The sequence below is a fragment of the Schistocerca americana genome, chromosome 4 (assembly GCF_021461395.2).
Source record: "Schistocerca americana isolate TAMUIC-IGC-003095 chromosome 4, iqSchAmer2.1, whole genome shotgun sequence".
In the NCBI taxonomy this organism is placed as follows: Eukaryota; Metazoa; Arthropoda; class Insecta; order Orthoptera; family Acrididae; genus Schistocerca; species Schistocerca americana.
This window is the reverse complement of record NC_060122.1, coordinates 826,042,233-826,066,836: the sequence shown is the minus strand read 5'-3', so window position 1 is coordinate 826,066,836 and position 24,604 is coordinate 826,042,233. Positions and strand designations below refer to the sequence as shown.

The window sequence follows — 24,604 nt, the reverse complement described above, 5'->3', positions numbered from 1 at the left end:
ACTGCTACCAGTGTTTGTTCCGCTATCATATAATCATACAATAATGGATCCTTCTTTCTATGTATTCGCAATACATTAATGCTGCAACTTCTCTGTATACTACAGCATCATCCGCGAAAAGTCGCATGGAACTTCCGACACTATCTACTAGGTCATTTATATATATTGTGAAAAGCAATGGTCCCATAACACTCCCCTGTGGCACGCCAGAGGTTACTTTAACGTCTGTAGACGTCTCTCCATTGATAATAAATGTATGTTATAAAAAAAGTGTAATGTAACTGAATGATTTTCACATATTTATTATTTTGAATGTGAATAGTATGCGTTGTTTTATTGTTTGGTTAGTGTTTATAAAGCAGATGTTACGCCATTTCGAAACAGGACAGTCAGCTAGAAACGAAGCTTTATTTTCGGATATCTTCAGCTTCACGCTATTGCTTGTCAAAAAGATTTCGACACTCTTGAAAGTGTTTCATGAAGTGTTATGTTGTGTTTCAGTACCTGTGCCAAGCCCGAATCTCGTCCGACACAGAGCGGAATGAAACATCACTGTTTCGATACAAGCACAGGTGGACTGAAACAGCCTTATTTTGAAACAACGATACAGTTTCTGTGTCTGGCTCGAGATCGAATCTGGTCCGGTTATCCGAGACAGGGACGGAATGAAACACCACTGTTTCGAAACAGTGAACCACAGCCGTTCCGAAACACTGAAACAGTTCCACGTATCGATACACTGTATCGAAACATAGACAGTGGCCAAGTCTAGTCAGTATATTGTCAGCCCAGACAGCCGTGAGGAAGGCCATCCCGCAATAGTGGCCGAAACGACGGACAATTTTATATATTAACAGTGCAGTCAACAGCCCAGAAAATTTTTATTGCCATAACTGCAAATAAACAGTCACTTAATAAACTGAAATTAGCTACACTACATCAGCACCAGCTGAGTGAACGTATTTTGTCTGCTCACGCGAGAGAACTGGAGAGGAAGCTATGCGTGAAGCGTTCATTGAATTCGAAAGTGAAATTCTATGTACCGACTTGACAGAAAATCCTAGGAAGTTCTGGTCTTACGTTAAATCAGTAAGTGGCTCGAAACAGCATATCCAGACACTACGGGATGATGATGGCATTGAAACAGAGGATGACACGCGTAAAGCTGAAATACTAAACACCTTTTTCCAAAGCTGTTTCATAGAGGAAGACCGCACTGCAGTTCCTTCTCTAAATCCTCGCACAAACGAAAAAATGGCTGACATCGAAATAAGTGTCCAAGGAATAGAAAAGCAACTGGAATCACTCAATAGAGGAAAGTCCACTGGACCTGACGGGATACCAATTCGATTCTACACAGAGTACGCGAAAGAACTTGCCCCCCTTCTAACAGCCGTGTACCGCAAGTCTCTAGAGGAACGGAGGGTTCCAAATGATTGGAAAAGAGCACAGATAGTCCCAGTCTTCAAGAAGGGTCGTCGAGCAGATGCGCAAAACTATAGACCTATATCTCTTACGTCGATCTCTTGTAGAATTTTAGAACATGTTTTTTGCTCGCGTATCATGTCATTTCTGGAAACCCAGAATCTACTATGTAGGAATCAACATGGATTCCGGAAACAGCGATCGTGTGAGACCCAGCTCGCCTTATTTGTTCGTGAGACCCAGAAAATATTAGATACAGGCTCCCAGGTAGATGCTATCTTTCTTGACTTCCGGAAGGCGTTCGATACAGTTCCGCACTGTCGCCTGATAAACAAAGTAAGAGCCTACGGAATATCAGACCAGCTGTGTGGCTGGATTGAAGAGTTTTTAGCAAACAGAACACAGCATGTTGTTATCAATGGAGAGACGTCTACAGACGTTAAAGTAACCTCTGGCGTGCCACAGGGGAGTGTTATGGGACCATTGCTTTTCACAATATATATAAATGACTTAGTAGATAGTGTCGGAAGTTCCATGCGGCTTTTCGCGGATGATGCTGTAGTATACAGAGAAGTTGCAGCATTAGAAAATTGTAGCGAAATGCAGGAAGATCTGCAGCGGATAGGCACTTGGTGCAGGGAGTGGCAACTGACCCTTAACATAGACAAATGTAATGTATTGCGAATACATAGAAAGAAGGATCCTTTATTGTATGATTATATGATAGCGGAACAAACACTGGTAGCAGTTACTTCTGTAAAATATCTGGGAGTATGCGTGCGGAACGATTTGAAGTGGAATGATCATATAAAATTAATTGTTGGTAAGGCGGGTACCAGATTGAGATTCATTGGGAGAGTCCTTAGAAAATGTAGTCCATCAACAAAGGAGGTGGCTTACAAAGCACTCGTTCGGCCTATACTTGAGTATTGCTCATCAGTGTGGGATCCGTACCAGATCGGGTTGACGGAGGAGATAGAAAAGATCCAAAGAAGAGCGGCGCGTTTCGTCACAGGGTTATTTGGTAACCGTGATAGCGTTACGGAGATGTTTAACAAACTCAAGTGGCAGACTCTGCAAGAGAGGCGCTCTGCATCGCGGTGTAGCTTGCTCGCCAGGTTTCGAGAGGGTGCGTTTCTGGATGAGGTATCGAATATATTGCTTCCCCCTACTTATACCTCCCGAGGAGATCACGAATGTAAAATTAGAGATATTAGAGCGCGCACGGAGGCTTTCAGACAGTCGTTCTTCCCGCGAACCATACGCGACTGGAACAGGAAAGGGAGGTAATGACAGTGGCACGTAAAGTGCCCTCCGCCACACACCGTTGGGTGGCTTGCGGAGTATCAATGTAGATGTAGATGTAGAAGCGCTGGGGAGGTACAGCCTGTCTGTGAACTAAAAGCTTAGCAGCGCTGGTGGCAAAGGGAGTCGCTTTGCCCAGAAGAACGCTGCAGCTGCCGCACAGGATAAGTAACAATCAATTTCCCCACTAGCAGTGTACGAAGGTTGAATGAAAAGTAATGCCTCCACCTTTGTTAATTGAGTTTGGATGGGAATATTTTAATAAATCAAACACAAAGATAATCCTTGGAATGTCATCTTCAATTACCAGTATTCACTTATTATTACCCTATCTTCTGATGAAGTCACCCTTAGAGGTGACGAAACCTGGTCAAGGTATATAGAAAACCTATGCAACCGGTTGGCAGATTTTTACATATTTTCAAATATTCACCTTTCCACATAGCCACCAGCCAATTGGATACATTTCTGCCAACGATGACCAAATTTTCTGAACCCGTCGCGGAAGAAGTCGACACTCTGTTTCCGCAAGCACAGTCTCACAGTTCCCTCAACGTCTTCATGGGAAGCATAATGATGTCCCCGCAGATCATCTTTCACTATCGGGAACAGATGGAAGTCAGACGGTGCTAAATCTGGACCGTATGGAGGATGCCGTATGGCGGTGAGATTCAGTCACTGAAGTTCTGCTGTGGTGGCACGTGAAGTGTGTTTGTCACTCAGGTCAGATGTTCCCACCTCGACATCTTTAAAATTACTCGCCCAACGACGCACAATACTCACATCAACACAATCACCATAAACTACTTTCATTCTCTGATGAATCCCCTTTGGGGTGACACCTTCTGCTGTCAAGAGTTCAGTGACTGCACGTTGCTTAAATCGCGTTGACCGGCCGTCTGCGCAGGGTTCCATACTTTACACTGTAACAAAACAATCGTTCAGTGCTAAGACTTCCCGCCAACTGGAGCTGAAGACAAGAGGCTAAGGAACAAGCCAGTACCTACCGCATACCAGTGCTGCCAACTGTTGAAGAGTTACGAAGGTGGAGGCATCACTTTTCAGTCACCCCTCGTAGGACAGTGTGCAGAGATTAGTGTTATAACTAACTCACACCTGCCGTCCATGTATTGGTAACGCACTTTATGGATAATAACTCCCCTCCTCCCCCCCCCCCCCCCCTTCGGGAGTTTCTGCACACTATGCCGCCACTCAATAGAAACTGAAATCAAAGACCTCTACTTTCGACGTCATCTTCCTCTCCGTTGATCCTGCCATCTAGACATCACACAGCAACCACGAGACATCTGTAGTGTGACTCAAAAAATGGCTCAATTGGCTCTAGCACTATGTGAGTTAACATCTGAAGTCATCAGTCCCCCAGATTTTAGAACTACTTAAACCTAACTAACCTAAGGACATCACACACATCCATGACCGAGGCAGGATTCGAAACTGCGACCGTTGCAGCAGCGCAGTTCCGGACTGAAGCGCTTAGAACCGCTCGGCCACAGCGGTCGGCAGTGTGACTCAGTGACACATAATACTGTAGTTACAGCACACCAGAATTGTTCACACTGATGAAGACTGTAAGAAACAGTAGCAGAAACGTGTTTTACGATTATTTTAAAGCATGTTCTAGACAAACACATAATTCTGTCGGTTTCTACCCACAGACAATATAATTTCAATATTCAGGGTCTTCAATAAGAAACTATGCACTTCGTAACTTGCTGTATTAAAGTCATGGAAGTTATAAGAGATGCTGGACGTGATCCCCTTGAAATTGAAGACACAGTTGCACACGTTTCTGCACCTTCTTGAAGACGTTGTGCAGAACTTCGGAAGCGATGTTACGAATGTGACGTGTCAGTGCAGCTTAGAGTTCTTGTATAGTGAGGCGATTGCCTTCATAGGTCCTCGAGAGATGATGTAGTCACTGAGGACGTCCTTTCAAAAGTTCATCGCCTTGTGGGCGGTATGTGAAGTCGCCCCATCCTGTTGGAGCCAGGCATTCTCTGTTTCGTCCTCATTCAGTTCACCTGTTCGCCCCCGGTAGCTGAGTAGTCAGCGCGACAGAATGTCAATCCTAATGGCCCGGGTTCGATTCCCGGCTGGGTCGGTGATTTTCTCCGCTCAGGAACTGCGTGTTGTGTTGTCCTAATCACCATTATTTCATCCCCATCGACGCGCAAGTCGCCGAAGTGGCATAAAATCTAAAGACCTGCACCCAGCGAACGGTCTACCTGACGGGAGGCCCTAGTCACACGACATTATTAGTTCACCTAGGAAGGGCTCCACAATGCAGATGCAGTACCGTTCTTTATTTGTAGTGTCTGTTGTAACCGTGACCAGAACGGCCGCGGGGTTGCCGTGAAGGAAAGCTCGGCGGGACCCACGGAGCGGCCCGCGAACAACAACACAAACGGGAGAGGACGGACACGAACAATAAAGGACCTTACGAACAACAACAAAATAGAAACAACAGAGTCACAAGAAAACCTAATTAATCAACCACGTCCACTCGTACACAGAACAAAGAACGTAAATACGCTGTCTGAGGCGATATGTCGATAGACGCAGACCAAGGTTAGACTGACTGGCTGAGCATTTTTTTTTTTTACTTTGTTGTTATTTTAAAACCTGTACAACAGGCAGGCTGTCAGCAGCATTCTACGCTGCTCTTCAGCCATAGAATACACAATGAGAAAAAGACAGGAAGAATACACATAAGTTCCAGAGCGGAGGGCAATAAAACAGTAGACACATAAATACAAACATGGAGCCATTCACACTCGACGGTAATCCACACGGCAAACTTTTGAAACGACGCACAAACACTGAAGATGGCGATGTCACAGGTGAACGAAGGAGTGCGACGGTGAACACTGAACACTAAACACGACGGCACACACGAGACACTGAGGGCGATGATCTCTGGCGCGCGAAAGTCCACGTAGAGTGTGCGAGTCCGGGGACCTGCCAAGAAAGGAGGAGGGGGGGTGGGAGAGGGAGAGGGGAGAGCAGAGATGCCATGTGCAGAGGAGATAGGAGGAAAGGAGAAAGGGGGAGGGGAAGCCCGGGGGAAGAGGGATGGAGGAAGAGGGATGGGGGGAAAAGGAGAGAGAAGGGAGGGAGGGTGCCTAAAGGAAAGGACACCGGAAGTGGGGGGGGGGGGCAGGATCAAAGTTGATAGGAGAGGTAGATGGAGGGGAGGAGGACATCATCAGGGAGGGGGAGTTGGCGGAAGCCACCTTGGGAGAGGGTAAGGAGGGTGGAGAGATGGAGACCGGGTGGGACATGGGAATACAGGCGCGGCAGCGGGCTGGGGTGGGAGAGGATGGGCGAGACAAGCGGGTGAGGAGGATCGAGTTTGCAGGAGGTGTACAGGATCCGTATCCTCTGGCTGAGCGAGTGGCAGTCGCTTAAACACATGATCGGAGACGCCACGATTGCCCGCTGGGACCACGTGTTCCACTGTGGCGCCCTCACATTAAACGTGAGCCAGGAGGCGCGCGCCGCCAGGGCTTACAGCGCGATGGTGCAGACACCTCTAGGGGTCTTCGACGTCCACGCTGTCTGGCGCGTGCTACCAGAGTGTCCTAAAAGGAGATCGGCCCAATGATGCGTTTACGACTCACAGCGCACCAAACACCAACCCTTTGATCATTCAGTGGGGACACCTTACATTCATGCCGATTCTCTGGCTATTTACGTAACCAGAGAGGTGAAACCATGGCTCATCCATGAAAAACGTTGTGTCGAGAATCCCCTCACCGTTGTCCTGCCTGAAGTACAGAAACCAGTTGCACAAGTTCACACGGGCCGGGCGATCGGTGTCTGTCAGTTCATGCACGATCGACATTTCGTACGGGTACATGAACAGTGATGTCCAGAGAATCTTGTGAGTGGAACACGCCGACACATGGGCCTGCAGAGCTAGTCGCCCAATCGATTTCTTTGGACTTCTCAGCATTAGGTCTTGCACCTCTGCCATCTTCTCTTCGGAAGTGGATGTGGATGGCCTGCCTGATTTTGAGCATTATGAACGCTTCCGGTCTTTCAAACTTGGTGATGAGGTTGGTTCTGTACGGCATTGCAGTTAGGTATCTGCACTTCTGGGAACTTTGCTGCATGTGCAGCTTCCACTGCTGAGGTACACTTGTCTCCATTGCGAAACACATGCTCCACAAGAAACACTCTTTCATCCACATCTACATCCATACTCCGCAAGCCACCTGACGGTGTGTGGCGGAGGGTACCTTGAGTACCTCTATCGGTTCTTCCTACTATTCCAGTCTCGTGTTGTTCGTGGAAAGAAATCGGTATGCCTCTGTGTGGGCTCTAATCTCTCTGATTTTATCCTCATGGTCTCTTCGCGAGATATACATAGGAGGGAGCAATATACTGCTTGACTCCTCGGTGAAAGCATGTTCTCGTAACTTCAACAAAAGCCCGCACCGAGCTACTGAGCGTCTCTCCTGCAGAGTCTTCCACTGTAGTTTATCTATCATCTCCGTGATGCTTTCGCAATTACTAAATGATCCTGTAACGAAGCGCTCTGCTCTCCATTGGATCTTCTCTATCTCTTCCATCAACCCTATCTGGTACAGATCCCACACTGGTGAGCAGTATTCAAGCAGTGGGCGAACAAGTGTACTGTAACCTACTTCCTTTGTTTTCGGATTGCATTTCCTTAGGATTCTTCCAATGAATCTCAGTCTGGCGTCTGCTTTACCGACGTTCAACTTTATATGATCATTCCATTTTAAATCACTCCTAATGCCTACTCCCAGATAATTTATGGAATTAACTGCTTCCAGTTGCTGACCTGCTATATTGTAGCTAAATGGTAAAGGATCTTTCTTTCTGTGTATTCACAGCACATTACACTTGTCTACATTGAGATTCAATTGCCATTCCCTGCACCATGCCCCAATTCGTTGCAGATCCTCCTGCATTTCAGTACAGTTTTCCATTGTTACAACCTCTCGATATGCCACAGCATCATCCGCAAAAAGCCTCAGTGAACTTCCGATGTTATCCACAAGGTCATTTATGTATATTGTGAATAGCAACAGTCCTACGACACTCCCCTGCGGCACACCTGAAATCACTCTTACTTCAGAGGACTTCTCTCCATTGAGAATGTGCTGCGTTCTGTTATCTACGAACTCTTCAATCCAATCACACAATTGGTCTGATAGTCCATATGCTCTTACTTTGTTCATTAAACGACTGTGGGGAACTGTATCAAACGCCTTACGGAAGTCAAGAAACGCGGCATCTACCTGGGAACCCGTATCTGTGGCCCTCTGAGTCTCGTGGACCAATAACGCGAGCTGGTGGGTTTCACACGATCGTCTTTTTCGAAACCCATGCTGATTCCTACAGAGTAGATTTCTAGTCCCCAGAAAAGTCATTATACTCGAACATGATACGTGTTCCAAAATTCTACAACTGATCGACGTTAGAGATATAGGTCTATAGTTCTGCACATCTGTGCGACGTCCCTTCTCGAAAACGGTGATGACCTGTGACCTTTTCCAATTTTTTGGAACGCTACACTCTTCTAGAGATCTACGGTACACCGCTGCAAGAAGGGGGCAAGTTCCTTCGCGTACTCTGTGTAAAATTGAACTGGTGTCCCATCAGGTCCAGCGGCCTTTCCTCTTTTGAGAGATTTTAATTGTTTTTCTATCCCTCTGTCAGCTGTTCCGATATCTACCATTTTGTCATGTGTGCGACAATCTAGAGAAGGAACTACAGTGCAGTCTTCCTCTGTGAAACAGCATGATGACCTGGATCACAATTATGTCACACAAGACGTTGGTCTTTAATGAAACCGGACCTGCGAACAAACACAAATACCTGGTCAAATATGGTTTAAATATGTTAAACAATGGGAAAAGTTTTATTAATAATTGACAATCATATCAGTCATTACTTAACACACCACAACATGGCACTGCATAGTTGCTTTCTGAACACCCAGTATTTTATTCTAGTTAACAAACTGTACTCACAGAATTTTCACTTGAATCACCACCTTGGACCCTCCAGTAACCTAACCGATTTTTTTTTTCTGTGAAGTCAAGCCTTTCTGCCTCAGCTGTAAACACTAGCGTCTGATGTTCATCCAGACGCAGACGGGGTGCCTCCTGACGCGACAGAGGGCTGGACTCGACACGACGACCAGTTTTCGCTGCTCCAGCTGGACACCGCGTCCCAGGAGCGGCTGCTGCAGAAGACCGTCATCTTCCAGGGGCTGGACACGACTGTGGGGGACATTGTCCAGGTAACGCACCGTCGCTTCCTTTTGAACAACAGTATCTACTGCCGTGGAGCTACTCACCTCCCATCGCTCTTGTACGTCCGCTACTGGATCGATGTGGGTGTATTCATCGCTTCCATTCACGCTACGTATCACTGAATTATGTTGCCAGCGATTAAACGTAATTACAACCGGGGCACCCCCCCCCCCCCAATCAACAGATTCCTAAATCCACCAATCACGTGGATATATTTATTCTGATCCTGACTTGTTACGCCCACCGGTATAAGTCCGCGGTTATCACTCAGGTGATTTGAAACGATTGAAAGACAAACAAAAAGTCTTTTCAATGTTTGTTTATTATCATTGAACTCAAATTAAAAGTATATTGCTATAATTCAGCATGTAGTCAGTGATTCCAGAATTCATTAGAATGAAATTATGTTAAATGATTGCCCCCATCAGTACGTTAGTGACGGGCCTAACTCCCTACAACTCCCTGGAAATGCCTGCAGCTGGTCGTCTGCTGCTGAGGCGGCTTCTTTAATTATGACGGCTCGTGACGTCATTTTTGGGGCACGAACAAAATCCGATATCGGAATTACGACGTGTCTTACGAATCAAATGTCATTTGTACAGTTCACAATAACACTGAGTGGCGACTTTCAGTACGATTCAGTATATCACAGTAGGATTCGGTAACCCTCACAGATACATGTTTTAAGAGACCGTTTGAACTTGAGTAGCTATTCTTTCGTTCTTCCGAAATTCTCTTCATATACTCTCTGTGTTCTCCCTTGAATTCTTCCGAACATCTATTTGTTAACTTTTCCGTATGTTTTTCTTTAGGTGTATGTTTTTTAATTATGTTTCTGACTGTTCTCGGCTGGTTATGTTATCTTCTGTAATTTCCATTTCTTCAATATCATCTTTTGTTTCAATGAGCCATTTTGTGCAGATTTTGCTATATATAAACTGATGAATATCAAGCAGGTTTCAGAGCAAATAGAATTTCCAAAAAAAAAAAAAAACTGCGTTCCGTAAGATTTTTTTAAAAAAAGCTTATGATTCAGTGGACTGTAAATTGGCGTTCCAAATTCTGAGAGAGTCTCAAGCCTGTAGCAATTATTAGTGAAACACTAAACGGTACAAAATCTAAGATAACATCCAGGGAATAAATTACGGAAAATTCTGAAATTTAAACAAGAGTGAGACAAGGTAAAGACCTCTCTGTATTGCTTTCCAACTGTATCTTAGGAAAAGTAACACAATAGTGGCGAAAACGAAATCAGAGCTTAAAATTGACGGACGCATCAATCAGTATTAGAATGGATTGCCTATCCTTTGCAGACGACCTGGTACTAATATGACAGGACACTAAAATAGAGCAAAATCCAACAGAAATTGGTGAAGAAACAGAAAAAACAAACGGTCTCCAAAGTCATTTCAAAAAACTAAAAACGTGTATAGAAACTACGTGTCGCCCAAAATTGTTGTAACTGAACACGGAAAAAGCGAAAGAGTATCTCAGTCCGAATATTTAGGCGAAACCATTCAGGAAACAGCCCTGGAGAAAATTTGTTGCGCAATTAGTCGTCAGAAAATGGAATCAGAATTTAAGCTTACAGTACGCATATTTAATGAAAAAAAAATTGCATCTGAAAATATACTAAACTGAAGCACTGCAGCCGGCCGGAGTGGCCGAGCGGTTCTAGGCGCTACAGTCTGGAGCCGCGCGACCGCTACGGTCGCAGGTTCGAATCCTGCCTCGGGCATGGATGTGTGTGATGTCCTTAGGTTAGTTAGGTTTAAGTAGTTCTAAGTTCTAGGGGACTGATGACCTAAGCAGTTAAGTCCCATAGTGCTCAGAGCCATTTGAACCATTTTGAAGCACTGCAACGCAGTCATCGAACCAGAGTTTCTCTATGGAGGTGAAACAGTAATTTCAAACAGAAAGAGGGATACTGAAGAAATCCAAAAGAGAGAACTAGAAGTAACCAGGAAAATTTTAGGTCCAAATTATGCTGAAGAAGGAACACACAGACTAACAATAAGTAAAGAAACTGAAAGTATACGATCATTTATTCGGCTATGTTAAAAAAAAAGGGCCAGATTTGTGGTACCATCAATGCCTACACCTCGCCGGCGGCAGGCACAATCCTGTGCCGCTCCTCCATGGCTTCCCAACAAGATCACGCGGACCACCCTCATGCAGTCCCGCCCTGGATAGCGCTACCGCGACGTCACAACACTGGGATTGTCCTCAACTGGACTCCGACTCTGCTAGCAACTGGACTATTCTGAGACTTCTTCTGCTCTGCACTCTGTACTCCACTTACTTCGCTTATCGCCGTCCCAGTGGACGGCAGCCCGGAACTACTATCAATGCAGCTGCTTATTGTGAAACTTTACAACGTTTGCAGAGAGCCATTCAAAACAAACGAAGAGGAATGCTGACTTCAAGACAACGCTTGTCCACACACTGCTGGCACAACCCAACGGCTCCTTGAACAATTTCAATGCGACATTTTCGATCATCCGCCGTACAGTACTGACTTGGCACCCAGCGACTTTCACCTTTTCCCTCAACTGAAGACGTGGCTATGAGGGGAGCACTTTCAAACCAAAGAAGATCTTCAAAACTGCGTCAATGCTCATTTGCAATCATTGGCGACAACATTTTTTGAAGAAGGTATTGCAAAGCTTGTCCACAGGTACGATAAATGTCTCAATCTTTTCGGTGATTATGTTGAGAAGTAACCATAAATGTACAAAACTTTCGGTAATAAATAATAGCTTTCTATGAACTTGTCTTTTATTTATAGCCTACCGGAGGTTGAAAAACAAACAGCCCTCGTAGAATTTGAAACAACAGAATGGATAGCTGCAATTAAAAATGAACATGAAGGAAGCAGGAGCAGCACAACATGATATTCCAGACAAGAGCGAGTATCATGTAGGGCCCCAGTGAGCGTGCAGACGCGCCGCAACACGTGGCCAGGACTCGACTAATGTCTGGAGTAGTGCTGGGTGGAATTGACACCATGAATCCTGCAGGGTTGTCTACAGGGTGTTACAAAAAGGTACGGCCAAACTTTCAGGAATCATTCCTCACACACAAATAAAGAAAAGATGTTATGTGGACATGTGTCCGGAAACGCTTAATTTCCATGATGGAGCTCATTTTAGTTTCGTCAGTATGTACTGTACTTCCTCGATTCACCGCCATGATTTCATACGGGATGCTCTACCTGTGCTGCTAGAACATGTGCGTTTACAAGTACGATTTAACATGTGGTTCATGCACGATGGAGCTCCTGCATATTTCAGTCGAAGTGTTTGTACACTTCTCAACAACAGATTTGGTGACCGATGGATTGGTAGGGGCGGACCAATTCCATGGCCTCCACGCTCTCCTGACCTCAACCCTCTTGACTTTCATTTATGGTGCATTTGAAAGCTGTTGTCTACGCAACCCCGGTACCAAATGTAGAGACTCTTTGTGCTCGTATTGTGGACGGCTGTGATACAATGCGCCATTCTCCAGGGCTGCATCAGCGCATCAGGGATTCCATGCGACGGAGGGTGGATGCATGTATCCTCGCTAACGGAGGACATTTAGAATATTTCCTGTAACAAAGTGTTTGAAGTCACTCTGGTACGTTCTGTTGCTGTGTGTTTCTATTCCATGATTAATGTGATACGAAGACAAGTAATAAAATGAGCTCTAACATGGAAAATAAGCGTTTCCGGACACATTTCCACATAACATATTTTCTTTCTTTGTGTGTGAGGAATTTTTCCTGAAAGTTTTGGCGTACCTTTTTGTAACACCCTGTATAAGTCCGGAAGACTACGAGGGGGTGTAGATCTCTTTTGAACAGCATGTTGCAAGGAATCCAAGATGTGTTCAATAATGTTCATGTTTGGGCAGTTCGGTGGCCGGTGGAAGTGTTTAAACTTAGAAGAGTGTTTCTGGAGTCAGTCTATAGAAAATGTGGACGTGCGGGTTGTCGCATTGATATGCTGGAATTGCCCAAGTCCATCAGAATGCACGATGGACATGAATGGATGCAGGTGATCAGACAAGATTCTTACGTACGTGTCACCCGTCAAAGTCGTATCTAAACGTATTATGCCCCACACCATTACAGAGCCTCCATCATCTTGAACAGTCCTCTGCTGACATGCAGGGTCCATGGATTCATGAGGTTGTCTCCATACCTGTACACGTCCATCCGCTCGATACAATTTGAAACGAGACTCGTCCGATCAGGCAACATGTTTCCAGTCATCAGCTGTCCAATGTCGGTGTGTTGATGGGCCCAGGTGAGGCGTAAAGCTTTGTCTTGAGCAGTCATCGAGGGTACACAAGTGGGCCTGTGGCTCCGAAAGCCCATATCGGTGATGTTTCGTTGAATGGTTCGCACTCTGACACTTGTTGAGGGCCCAACACTGAAATGTGCTGCGATTTGCGGAAGCGTTACACTATGGTCACGTTCAACGGTTCTCTTCAGTCGTCGTTTGTCCCATTCTTGCAGGAACTTTTTCTGGTTCACCGATGTTGGGCATTCGATGTTTTACCGGATTCCTGATATTCGCGATACAGCCGTGAAATGGTCGTACGGGAAAATCCCCACTTCATCACTACCTCGGAGATCCTGTGTCCCATTGCTCGTGCGCTGACTATGACACCACATTCAAACTCACTTAAATCTTGATAACCAACAACTGCGCGAGACGCTTGTTGTCTTATTTACGTATTGGCGACCACAGTGCCGTATTCTGCCCTTTTACGTTTCTCAGTATGAATATACCAGTTTCTTTGGCGCTTCAGTGTGTGTATATATACTTGGGTGTACTGGGTGGAGAAAAGTTGTCACGAAATTTTAACCCTTGATAGCTAATGCCAGTAAAACATACATTACTAACGTTGTGTAGGTCAACAACGCACAATTTTTAAACTACGGAAACTTGGCGCAACGCGCTCAGATTGGCCGTGAAATTGTCCTGTTGCTGGATTCTCTGGACAACGCACGACCACGAATGCCTTGCCTGTCAGAGATCGCGATGTATCCCTGGCGGCCCACACGCTCGGTGGTAGCGTGCCAGCCTTCCACTGTGGGGCCTGGGGGCGAATCCGCCTGGGTCCCGACACATCCAAGGCAGTTTCAAGATGAGACGCACCGGGAGCAAACCCATCAACAGCTGTTAGTTCGCATACAGAAAGTCTTTTACAAATTGTGTCGGCCCTGAAAAGGACTTTTCTTTTGTAACTATGACATTGTTTACTTAAAGCAGGTGCTCGAACTGGCGACCCTCTTGGTAAGGTCAAATGGTGTTTTGGCGAACCGTTTGACAGATTCCTGGCATTGCCCTGATGTGATTGGCGGCACGTTGAATGCGATCCATTAATTCCTCATCGTTTCTAGGTGGTTCGCTTCCGGGCGGGTGAACTAGAACCTAGAAGAATCCCCACAGGAAAAAGTCCGGCGACGTGAGGTCTGGTGTTCGCGGGGGCCATGTCCTACGAGCACCTCTGCCAATTACGCTGCCGTCGAAGAGTTCAGTTAAATATCCGCGCACAGCACGACTGCTGTGTGCAGGCGCCCCATCATGCTGCAACCACATCCGTAGCCATATGTCCAGGGGAACATCTTCCAACAGGTCAGGTATAGTTTCTTGCAAAAAGAGAAGGAAATTTGCCATGGTAAGTCGAGAAGGTAGACGGACCAACTCAGTCAGATGCTCATCCACAATGCCTGTCCAAATGTTGAGCGAAAATCGTTCCTGGTGGCCGTGGACGTACGTGACGCGAGGATTTCCCCTTGCCCAGTAATGAACGTTTCGAGTGTTGTAAAGGCCATCCCGATGGAAGGTGCACTCATCGGTAAACAACACAATGGCGGGGAAGTCGGTATCTCGTGCAACACGTCGCAGAAACCACCGGCAAAACTCTAGCCTGTGTTCATAGTCCACCACAGGATTTAGGTCTTGGGCAAGGTAGAAACAAATGGATGCTGGCCGTCATCCCTCAAAACGACTTAGACACGTCCAACCGCTGGAGTACTCTTTGTAGTCCGCCCCCAGTAGCTGAGTGGTCAGCGCGACAGAATGTCAATCCCGGGTTCAAATGGTTCAAATGGCTCTGAGCACTATGGGACTCAACTGCTGAGGTCATTAGTCCCCTAGAACTTAGAACTAGTTAAACCTAACTAACCTAAGGACATCACAAACATCCATGCCCGAGGCAGGATTCGAGGAGGAGGAGGAGGAGGAGATTAGTGTTTAACGTCCCGTCGACAACGAGGTCATTAGAGACGGAGCGCAAGCTCGGGTAAAGGAAGGATGGGGAAGGAAATCGGCCGTGCCCTTTCAAAGGAACCATCCCGGCATTTGCCTGAAGTGATTTAGGGAAATCACGGAAAACCTAAATCAGGATGGCCGGAGACGGGATTGAACCGTTGTCCTCCCGAATGCGAGTCCAGTGTGCTACCCACTGCGCCACCTCGCTCGGTGGCAGGATTCGAACCTGCGGCCGTAGCGGTCTTGCGGTTCCAGACTGCAGCGCCTTTAACCGCACGGCCACTTCGGCCGGCCAATCCCGGGTTCGATTCCCGGCTGGGTCGGTGATTTTCTCCGCTCAGGAACTGGGTGTTGTGTTGTCCCAATCATCATTATTTCATCCCCATCGACGCGTAAGTCGCCGAAGTGGCGTCAAATCGAAAGACTTGCACCTGGCAAACGGTCTACCCGACGGGAGATCCTAGTCACACGACATTTATTTATTTAGTACACGTTGTAGGTGCTTCCTCGAAGCGCTCGAGAACAGTCTTTTCAAATGCACCATCCCGTCGTGTCCGAGGTCTTCCAGCATCACCATGATATCCCGCTAACGTGCCTGTTTCGCAAAGTCGCCGGTGAATTGCTGTAAACGTTTGCGGGTGTGGGTGGTGTCTTGCTGCGTACCGTTCCTCATACAACCGTCGAGGTTCATGCTCATTACTGTTGGCTAGTCGATAAACTAAAAGCATATCTCGTTGCTTTTCAACGAATACTGTGCCGCCATGCTTCCTGTTTGACTAAATCCAGATGACGTGTGTGTGTGTGTGTGTGTGTGTGTGTGTGTGTGTGTGCGCGCCGAAGCGAGGCTTACCTGTGAATGCCTCTGACGTGAGGTGGAGCAAACAGCAAGACCTATTCGACACGTGTGTGTACCACGTTGGGCCATTGACGGTGCGAAGGACGTTTGTATGTGCGAACCGACAACCGTAGCGCTGCCCGTCAACCGATGGACGGTAACAGGACAATCCCGCGGCCAATTGGAGCGCGTGGCGCCAAATTTCCGTAGTTTAAAAATTGTGTGTTGTCTACCTACACAACATTAGTAATTTTGGTTCCTACTGGCACAGCTATCCAGGATTAAAATTTCGCGACACAACTTCTCCACCCTGTATACAGACACACACGCACACACACGCACACGCACACACACACACACATACACACACACACACACACACACACACACACACACGCTGTGTGTGCGCCCGGGTGCTACCGCCTCCCAAAATAAATAAGCGCCCAAACGCAGAGTAGCAAACAGAAAGAAGTTTCGCGTGTTGAAATAGCACATGATGTTGTTTTAGTGATTACAGAATCGAGTCAACCAAGAGCTTGGCAGTATGAACCCAGTTATCAGCATGGCACTGCACCCTCCCCCCACCCCCCTTTTCTTGTTGGGGCGGGCGTCAATATGCCGGGAAACTTGGTCGACAGTCGTTCTAACTCATTTTTGACGTTCTGGATACTAGCAGTTTGACGGAGTTGATGTCCTAGCTGCTCCCACATATGTTCTATCTGGGACAGATTGGGGATGTTGCTGACCAAGGCGGTACCTCAACATAAAGTGGATAGTTATCAGAGGCAAGTGCTATGTGGGGACGAGCACTGTGCTGTTGAAAAACGGCTCCACGCTGCTGTCGCCTCAGAGTTGACAGAATTTCCGTCGCATACTGTTGTGCCGTCAGAGTCCCCAGCCGTGGCCCAAGTCATACCCGATGGCAACCCACACCAAGACACCAGGAGTGATACTGTTGTACCTCTCCAAACAGCTGTGAGACTCGGACCTCTTCCCTTACTTCTTCTCAGTCGAGCACGGTACTGCGATCCTCCCTTGTGGTAGGCAGACGTAGTCGACCAGAACCTCGGAGACGAACACACCTGCCCTCACGTTCGCATGCAGTCTAACATCGAGCCACGTCACGTCCAAATGCCTCACAACTCTGGATACTGCTCGACTGGACCAACTGGCCAAATGGAGACGCGCAGTGAAGCGTCAGTCAAACTCTACCAGGCGCTGATAACTCTGTCTCATACGTGTACGCAGCATCTCATTTTCAGAGTGGTTGCTCTATATCTGATGCTGTTCATGCTCTTTATATATCCTACCAAGCCTGGTAAGAACATTCGCAACATTATGGGGTCTGGTGGCCGTCTGCCTGTCATAGGGAATAACATCTCTAACCATTTACATACTAGCCGTGTACGGAGTAACATAGACATCCGACCATTTCTTCTGGGTGTTGCACTTTTTTTAGGCACTGCAATTTCCTCCACTTTTGATTTATAACTGTGAATCAGATCTTTAGATTCATCTTATTAATTTCATACACGGATTTATTAACTTCTTCATTTGGGCCATTGAAACATTTAATTGTGATTCGATTCACCGTTGAACTTCGGGCAGCGGAGAAATTAATTTCCTTTCATGAGTATTTCCGAGCACAATAAGAAACAAATCTTCCAGATATACAAAAAACGACTGCCACTGTTGTTGCCATTAACAACGCCTGGTGCACACAAACAAACATAAAAACGCTTTCTTCAGGTCGACTGTGAACTGTATGTTTATCACGATCACTGAAGAAAATGCATCTAATGAAATTAACATACTTCAGTTTATAAGCTAAAATGGAGGATATAATTCTATCCCTCGAAAACACCCTACCGGAAGAAATCCAAAGTAAACGTAAGCAAGAATCATTATCATTCCATACTAAAGAGAAAAACTCACAATTTGTCAGTCTTCCGTACTCAGTGACGTGTGATATCAGGTTGCAAAGCTCTCCAAACCACATATTACAAAGATATCCTCTCACACAAATAATAAAATACACACCAACAAATCCACTACGCAGTGGAATCATATGTCCAAATATAGAGACCGACACATGCTTTTGTTCTTGCTTCTACACAGGGAGAAACTTTGCAACCCGCTACAGAGAGTAGCACTTGGATGTCCTCCAACTAAATGTTAAACAAGCCCAGTTTTGCGTCACACACTGACCATCGTTATCATTCTGTTGCTGCTATCAATGACAAACATCCTGTGTTACGCCTACTGGCAACGGTTTACGGATGGATTCCATGGAAAAGTTAGAGATTTACCTTCACAAGCTAAATGCTTCTCATAAAATGTTTAACGAACAAATTGAATCAATACAGGACTCTTTCTTCCGAAATTGCCCAGACATTCTGGCAAAAAAAAGAACACCTACAAAATGCAGTCATGTGATTTCTTCTACCTCCTGCGTAACTTATTATTCTCCCAATCTAGAATTATTCATCCAACTCTTGTTCACACCTGCAGTTTTCCATTTACATTCGTGTCCCCCATGTGTTATTGCAAATATTACATTTTTTATTCTTTTTTCAGCTATTTCACTCTTTAATTTACTCATAACTCTTGTGTTATTTATTATTTTCGATTGTCATGTTTCCGTACTCAGAAGCCCAATTCATGTACACGCCTAAAACTTTCCATATTCATTTGTGACTGATACATACGTTAGTTACTAGTTCACTATTTTATTTATGTAAACAATACCTCACTATATTTGTTTGTCTGTAATTTTTCATCTATATCATATGTATGTTGCGAACATATGGAATGCCTACATCTTGCAGACTTGCGTTGATTATCAGTGTTCGTAAATGTTTTGTTGTGTTACCAATGTATCTCATGTTGAAGATAACGATGTGGCAAAATACAATAACCAGCAAACTTTTTGCATTTATAATTAGTGTTCGTTTCCTGTGCAAGTACATGCTGTAAGTGCGTAAGCTGACTAAATTGCACAGTACGGAAATTAATTTCTCGTTGATACCAAGAAGTCATGCAGTGTAAATATCCTAAAGGATAACGGTCATTTCGTTTCGTACCTGTTTCGTTAACTAATGCCTAAATTTTCGTTTTCTTCTCCAGCGCAACGACCATAGCGTGTAGCCACACATGGTACAGAAAATAATGTTTGTGTAATACTTCCAACTGATAATGAGCCTGCAGTGGTTCGAAAACTAGTTAATGGTACTATAAACCGTATCAAATTCAGAAAGTGATTGGTCGCACATGACACCTAATAAGCTCAAAACTTAAACCACAATCACAGACCATCGTCCACAATGCGTATAATAGATTTATTGCCCTTTCCAGATCTTCTTCACTTTCAGGTAAAATTATTTGGTTGTCAGAAAACATGTGGTGTTCATCTAATTATTCTAGAGCTGTTTAATCCCCCACACAGATAGTAAAATTGTGGGCTATAAACCTGTATTTATCGTTACGGTTCCAGTCTTCTTTCTACTTGTGTTTCTTATGGACCATGGTACGGGCTTTTAACAACCTGTATTAAGTCTTCGGTGTACCCTCGTCTTTCTAAACTATCCTATAAGACATGTTGGCAGACGTGTTCTAAAGATTTCTCATAGTCTATAACATAAATATACACTCCTGGAAATGGAAAAAAGAACACATTGACACCGGTGTGTCAGACCCACCATACTTGCTCCGCACACTGCGAGAGGGCTGTACAAGCAATGATCACACGCACGACACAGCGGACACACCAGGAACCGCGGTGTTGGCCGTCGAATGGCGCTAGCTGCGCAGCATTTGTGCACCGCCGCCGTCAGTGTCAGCCAGTTTGCCGTGGCATACGGAGCTCCATCGCAGTCTTTAACACTGGTAGCATGCCGCGACAGCGTGGACGTGAACCGTATGTGCAGTTGACGGACTTTGAGCGAGGGCGTATAGTGGGCATGCGGGAGGCCGGGTGGACGTACCGCCGAATTGCTCAACATGTGGGGCGTGAGGTCTCCACAGTACATCGATGTTGTCGCCAGTGGTCGGCGGAAGGTGCACGTGCCCGTCGACCTGGGACCGGACCGCAGCGAACCACGGATGCACGCCAATACCGTAGGATCCTACGCAGTGCCGTAGGGGACCGCACCGCCACTTCCCAGCAAATTAGGGACACTGTTGCTCCTGGGGTATCGGCGAGAACCATTCGCAACCGTCTCCATGAAGCTGGGCTACGGTCCCGCACACCGTTAGGCCGTCTTCCGCTCACGCCCCAACATCGTGCAGCCCGCCTCCAGTGGTGTCGCGACAGGCGTGAATGGAGGGACGAATGGAGACGTGTCGTCTTCAGCGATGAGAGTCGCTTCTGCGTTGGTGCCAATGATGGTCGTATGCGTGTTTGGCGCCGTGCAGGTGAGCGCCACAATCAGGACTGCATACGACCGAGGCACACAGGGCCAACACCCGGCATCATGGTGTGGGGAGCGATCTCCTACACTGGCCGTACACCACTGGTGATCGTCGAGGGGACACTGAATAGTGCACGGTACATCCAAACCGTCATCGAACCCATCGTTCTACCATTCCTAGACCGGCAAGGGAACTTGCTGTTCCAACAGGACAATGCACGTCCGCATGTATCCCGTGCCACCCAACGTGCTCTAGAAGGTGTAAGTCAACTACCCTGGCCAGCAAGATCTCCGGATCTGTCCCCCATTGAGCATGTTTGGGACTGGATGAAGCGTCGTCTCACGCGGTCTGCACGTCCAGCACGAACGCTGGTCCAACTGAGGCGCCAGATGGAAATGGCATGGCAAGCCGTTCCACAGGACTGCATCCAGCATCTCTACGATCGTCTCCATGGGAGAATAGCAGCCTGCATTGCTGCGAAAGGTGGATATACACTGTACTAGTGCCGACATTGTGCATGCTCTGTTGCCTGTGTCTATGTGCCTGTGGTTCTGTCAGTGTGATCATGTGATGTATCTGACCCCAGGAATGTGTCAATAAAGTTTCCCCTTCCTGGGACAATGAATTCACGGTGTTCTTATTTCAATTTCCAGGAGTGTATGTTTCCATACTGAATTCCCTCCTCTTTCTACGGTTTGTCGTTTTACAGTAGTACTGGAACTACAAGATCTTCCTTTCCTCAACACACTCCGATCTCCTAATGGTAGTGCCACGGCTCTCATTTTAAGACTATTGTTGATTATTCATGCTTATAGCTTGTAATAGTTCTTAAGATGGGCTATTCCTCGACAGTTATTGCTGTCTGATTTCTTACTTCAGCTGTGGTCCGAGAGTGTGGAATTGACTTCGCTTTCGAGCAGGTACTCAGTATTTTCAATGAGTGTAATTTCCGCGTTGATTATACTTTAGTAGCTCTGTGTTAATTCTGCCATTTCCAGTGGCTTTTCTCTTTCTCATTTGTCACAGGGCTTCATATGGCTCATCCATGGTTATTTCGTCTACTTGGTAAATTTCACTACGTCCTTCGGAGGAGTTGTCCGCTGGTTTGTTTTCGGCCCTTCCTAGCTCCTGATAATGGTCATTCCAAGTAACCTTGTCAACTACGTGTGATCAGGCACTATTTTTTTCTGTTTCAGTTCTTCTGAGTTCGTATGCTGCTTCCTGCCTACCATGAAAATCATTTTCTAATGTTATATACTAACTTGTCCCAAGACTCGTCATAGCTTTTCTAATTCTTCCGTTGAGTATACGTTTTGTTTCCCCTTTACTGCTATTTCGGCGTCTTCGTTCCATATCCTCGGAACCCTCCCACTTCTAGTTCTTTTTTCTTTCGTAGGGCCTTCGTCGCTGTTTGTCTGATGATTTCTCTTATGTTATACCATTTCTTGTTGATGTCATCGCTTGCCGCTGAGCTTATAACGTACTGTTCTGGTCTTCTACGGTTAACGTGTTTTATGCTTCAGTGTTGTAATAAATATACAGACTTCATCAACGTTGGTTTCTGATCGGTGTTCACCTTCTACCACCGAGAGGGAAGACATTTATCACGCCAACTGCCAGGAAGTGGTTAGAGGTGAGGTCACTTTGTCTGTAGACTCTGCACAAACGAACTTAGCTTTTTGTTGGCCATAATGTAATCTAATGTAATCTATTATCTACCTCTAGCAGGCCATGTATATTTATCAATATCTTTTTTTCCCTAAAGCAACCTTTTGCTGTCTTCAAACCACTGTGAATTGGAAAGGTTCTTAATTCTTGTTTATTGCTGCTTATGATGGTTCTCACATATTTTCCGAATACTTCTTTTATTGGTGAGGTACGTTGCAGAGCCAGAGAAATAGGTACACCCGCCTAATATCGTGTAGGGCCCCCGCGAACACCCAGAAGTGCCGCAATACGACGTGGCATGGACTCGACTAATGTCTGAAGTACTGCTGAAGGGAACTGACACCATGAATCCTGCAGGGCTGTCTATAAATTCGTAAGTGTACGAGGGGGTGGCGATCTCCTCTGAACAGCTCGTTGCAAGGCATCTCAGATATGCTCAATAATGTTCATGTTTAAGCAGTTCGGTGGCCTGTGGAAGTGTTTAAACTCAGAAGAGTGTTCCTGGAGCCACTCTGTAGCAATTCTGGACGTGTAGGGTGTTGCATTGTCCTCCTGTAATTGCCCAAGCCTGTCGGTATGCAGGATGGACACGAATGGATGCAGGTGATCAAACAGGATACTTACGTACCTATACGTGTCAGGGGTCCCATATCAGTGCAACTGCACACGCCACACACCTTTAGAGAGCCTCCACCAGGTTGAACAATCGCCCGGTGACATGCGGGGTCCCTGGGTCCAAGAGGTTGTCTCCATGTCCGTACACGTCCATCCGCTCGATACAATTTGAAACGAGACTCGACCAACCAGGCAACACGTTTGCAGTTATCAACAGTCCAATGTCGGTGTTGACGGGCCCAGGCGAGGCGTAAAGTTTTGTGTCGTGCAGTCACCAAGGGTACACGAGTGGACCTTCGGCTTCGAAAGGCCATATCGATGATGTTTCGTTGAATGGTTTTCACGCTGACACTTCTACATCTACATCCATACTCCGCAAGCCACCTGACGGTGTGTGGCGGAGGGTACCCTGAGTAACTCTATCGGTTCTCTCTTCTATTCCAGTCTCGTATTGTTCGTGGAAAGAAGGTTTGTCGGTATGCCTCTGTGTGGGCTCTAATCTCTCTGATTTTATCCTCACGGTCTCTTCGCGAGATATACGTGGGAGGGAGCAATATACTGTTTGACTCTTCGGTGAAGGTATGTTCCCGAAACTTTAACAAAAGCCCGTACCGAGCTACTGAGCGTCTCTCCTGCAGAGACTTCCACTGATCTATCATCTCCGTAACGCTTTCGCGATTACTAAATGATCCTGTAATGAAGCGCGCTGCTCTCCGTTGGATCTTCTCTATCTCTGCTATCAACCCTATCTGGAACGGATCCCACACTGCTGAGCAGTATTCAAGCAGTGGGCGAACAAGCGTACTGTAACCTACTTCCTTTGTTTTCGGATTGCATTTCCTTAGGATTCTTCCAATGAATCTCAGTCTGGCATCTGCTTTACCGACGATCAACTTTATATGATCATTCTATTTTAACACTTGTTGATGGCCGAGCATTGAAATCTGCTGCAATTTGCGGAAGGGTTGCACTTCTGTCACGTTGAACGATTCTCTTCAGTCGTCGTTGGTCCCGTTCTTGCTGGATCTTTTTCCGGCAGCAGCGACGTCAGAGATTTCATGTTTTACCGGATTTCTGATATTCACGGTACACCCGTGAAATCGTCGTCCGTGAAATCGTCGTATCGGAAAATCCCCACTTCATCGCTACTTCGGAGATGCTGTGTCCCATCGCTCGTGCGCCGACTATAACACCACGCTCAAACTCACTTACATCTTGATAACCTGCCATTGTAGCAGCAGTAGCCGATCTAATAACTGCGCCGGACTGTTGTCTTATACAGGCGTTGCCGACCGCAGCGCCGTATTCTATCTGTTTACATGTCTCTGTATTTGAATGCGCATGCCTGTACCAGTTTATTTGGCGCTTCAGTGTATATATTCTTGAATTTAGATAGCCTCCGATAATAAGATATTCGTTTGTACTATTTATTTTGTTGGCTTATTCGTGTAATTCTTGACGGAACGTTAGAGCTTCTATTTTCTTTCCATTTTCTGGTGCGTACACTTCCTCTGGCTATTTTCAGTCGTATTGTTATTATCAATTCGTTGATGTAATTTATGGGTTACTTTGTATTTTGTTTTCCGACACTTAGTTAACAAGGACCACTGTGACACCGCATTTGGCTCTCGTGGTCGGGTTACGTCGCCATGTACTACAGAATCATATAGTTCTTTCACACTTTTTCTTTTTTACCTCTGCCACAATTGCTATGTTAATCGCTCTTTCGTACAGTAGCGTACTAAATTGATCGTCGTTTTCCCCAT

At 46.1% G+C, this 24,604-nt stretch overlaps 1 protein-coding gene across 1 annotated transcript in view; it reads left to right on the top strand.

Annotated features, from left to right (window-relative positions):
• The window catches only part of LOC124613835, a 347,299-nt gene that overhangs the window by 146,990 nt on the left and 175,705 nt on the right, over window positions 1-24,604 (top strand). The window contains exon 8 of the mRNA XM_047142557.1: window positions 8,874-9,028. Within this exon, the coding sequence (XP_046998513.1) occupies window positions 8,874-9,028 (155 nt within the window). The remainder of the gene's footprint in view (window positions 1-8,873; window positions 9,029-24,604) is intronic.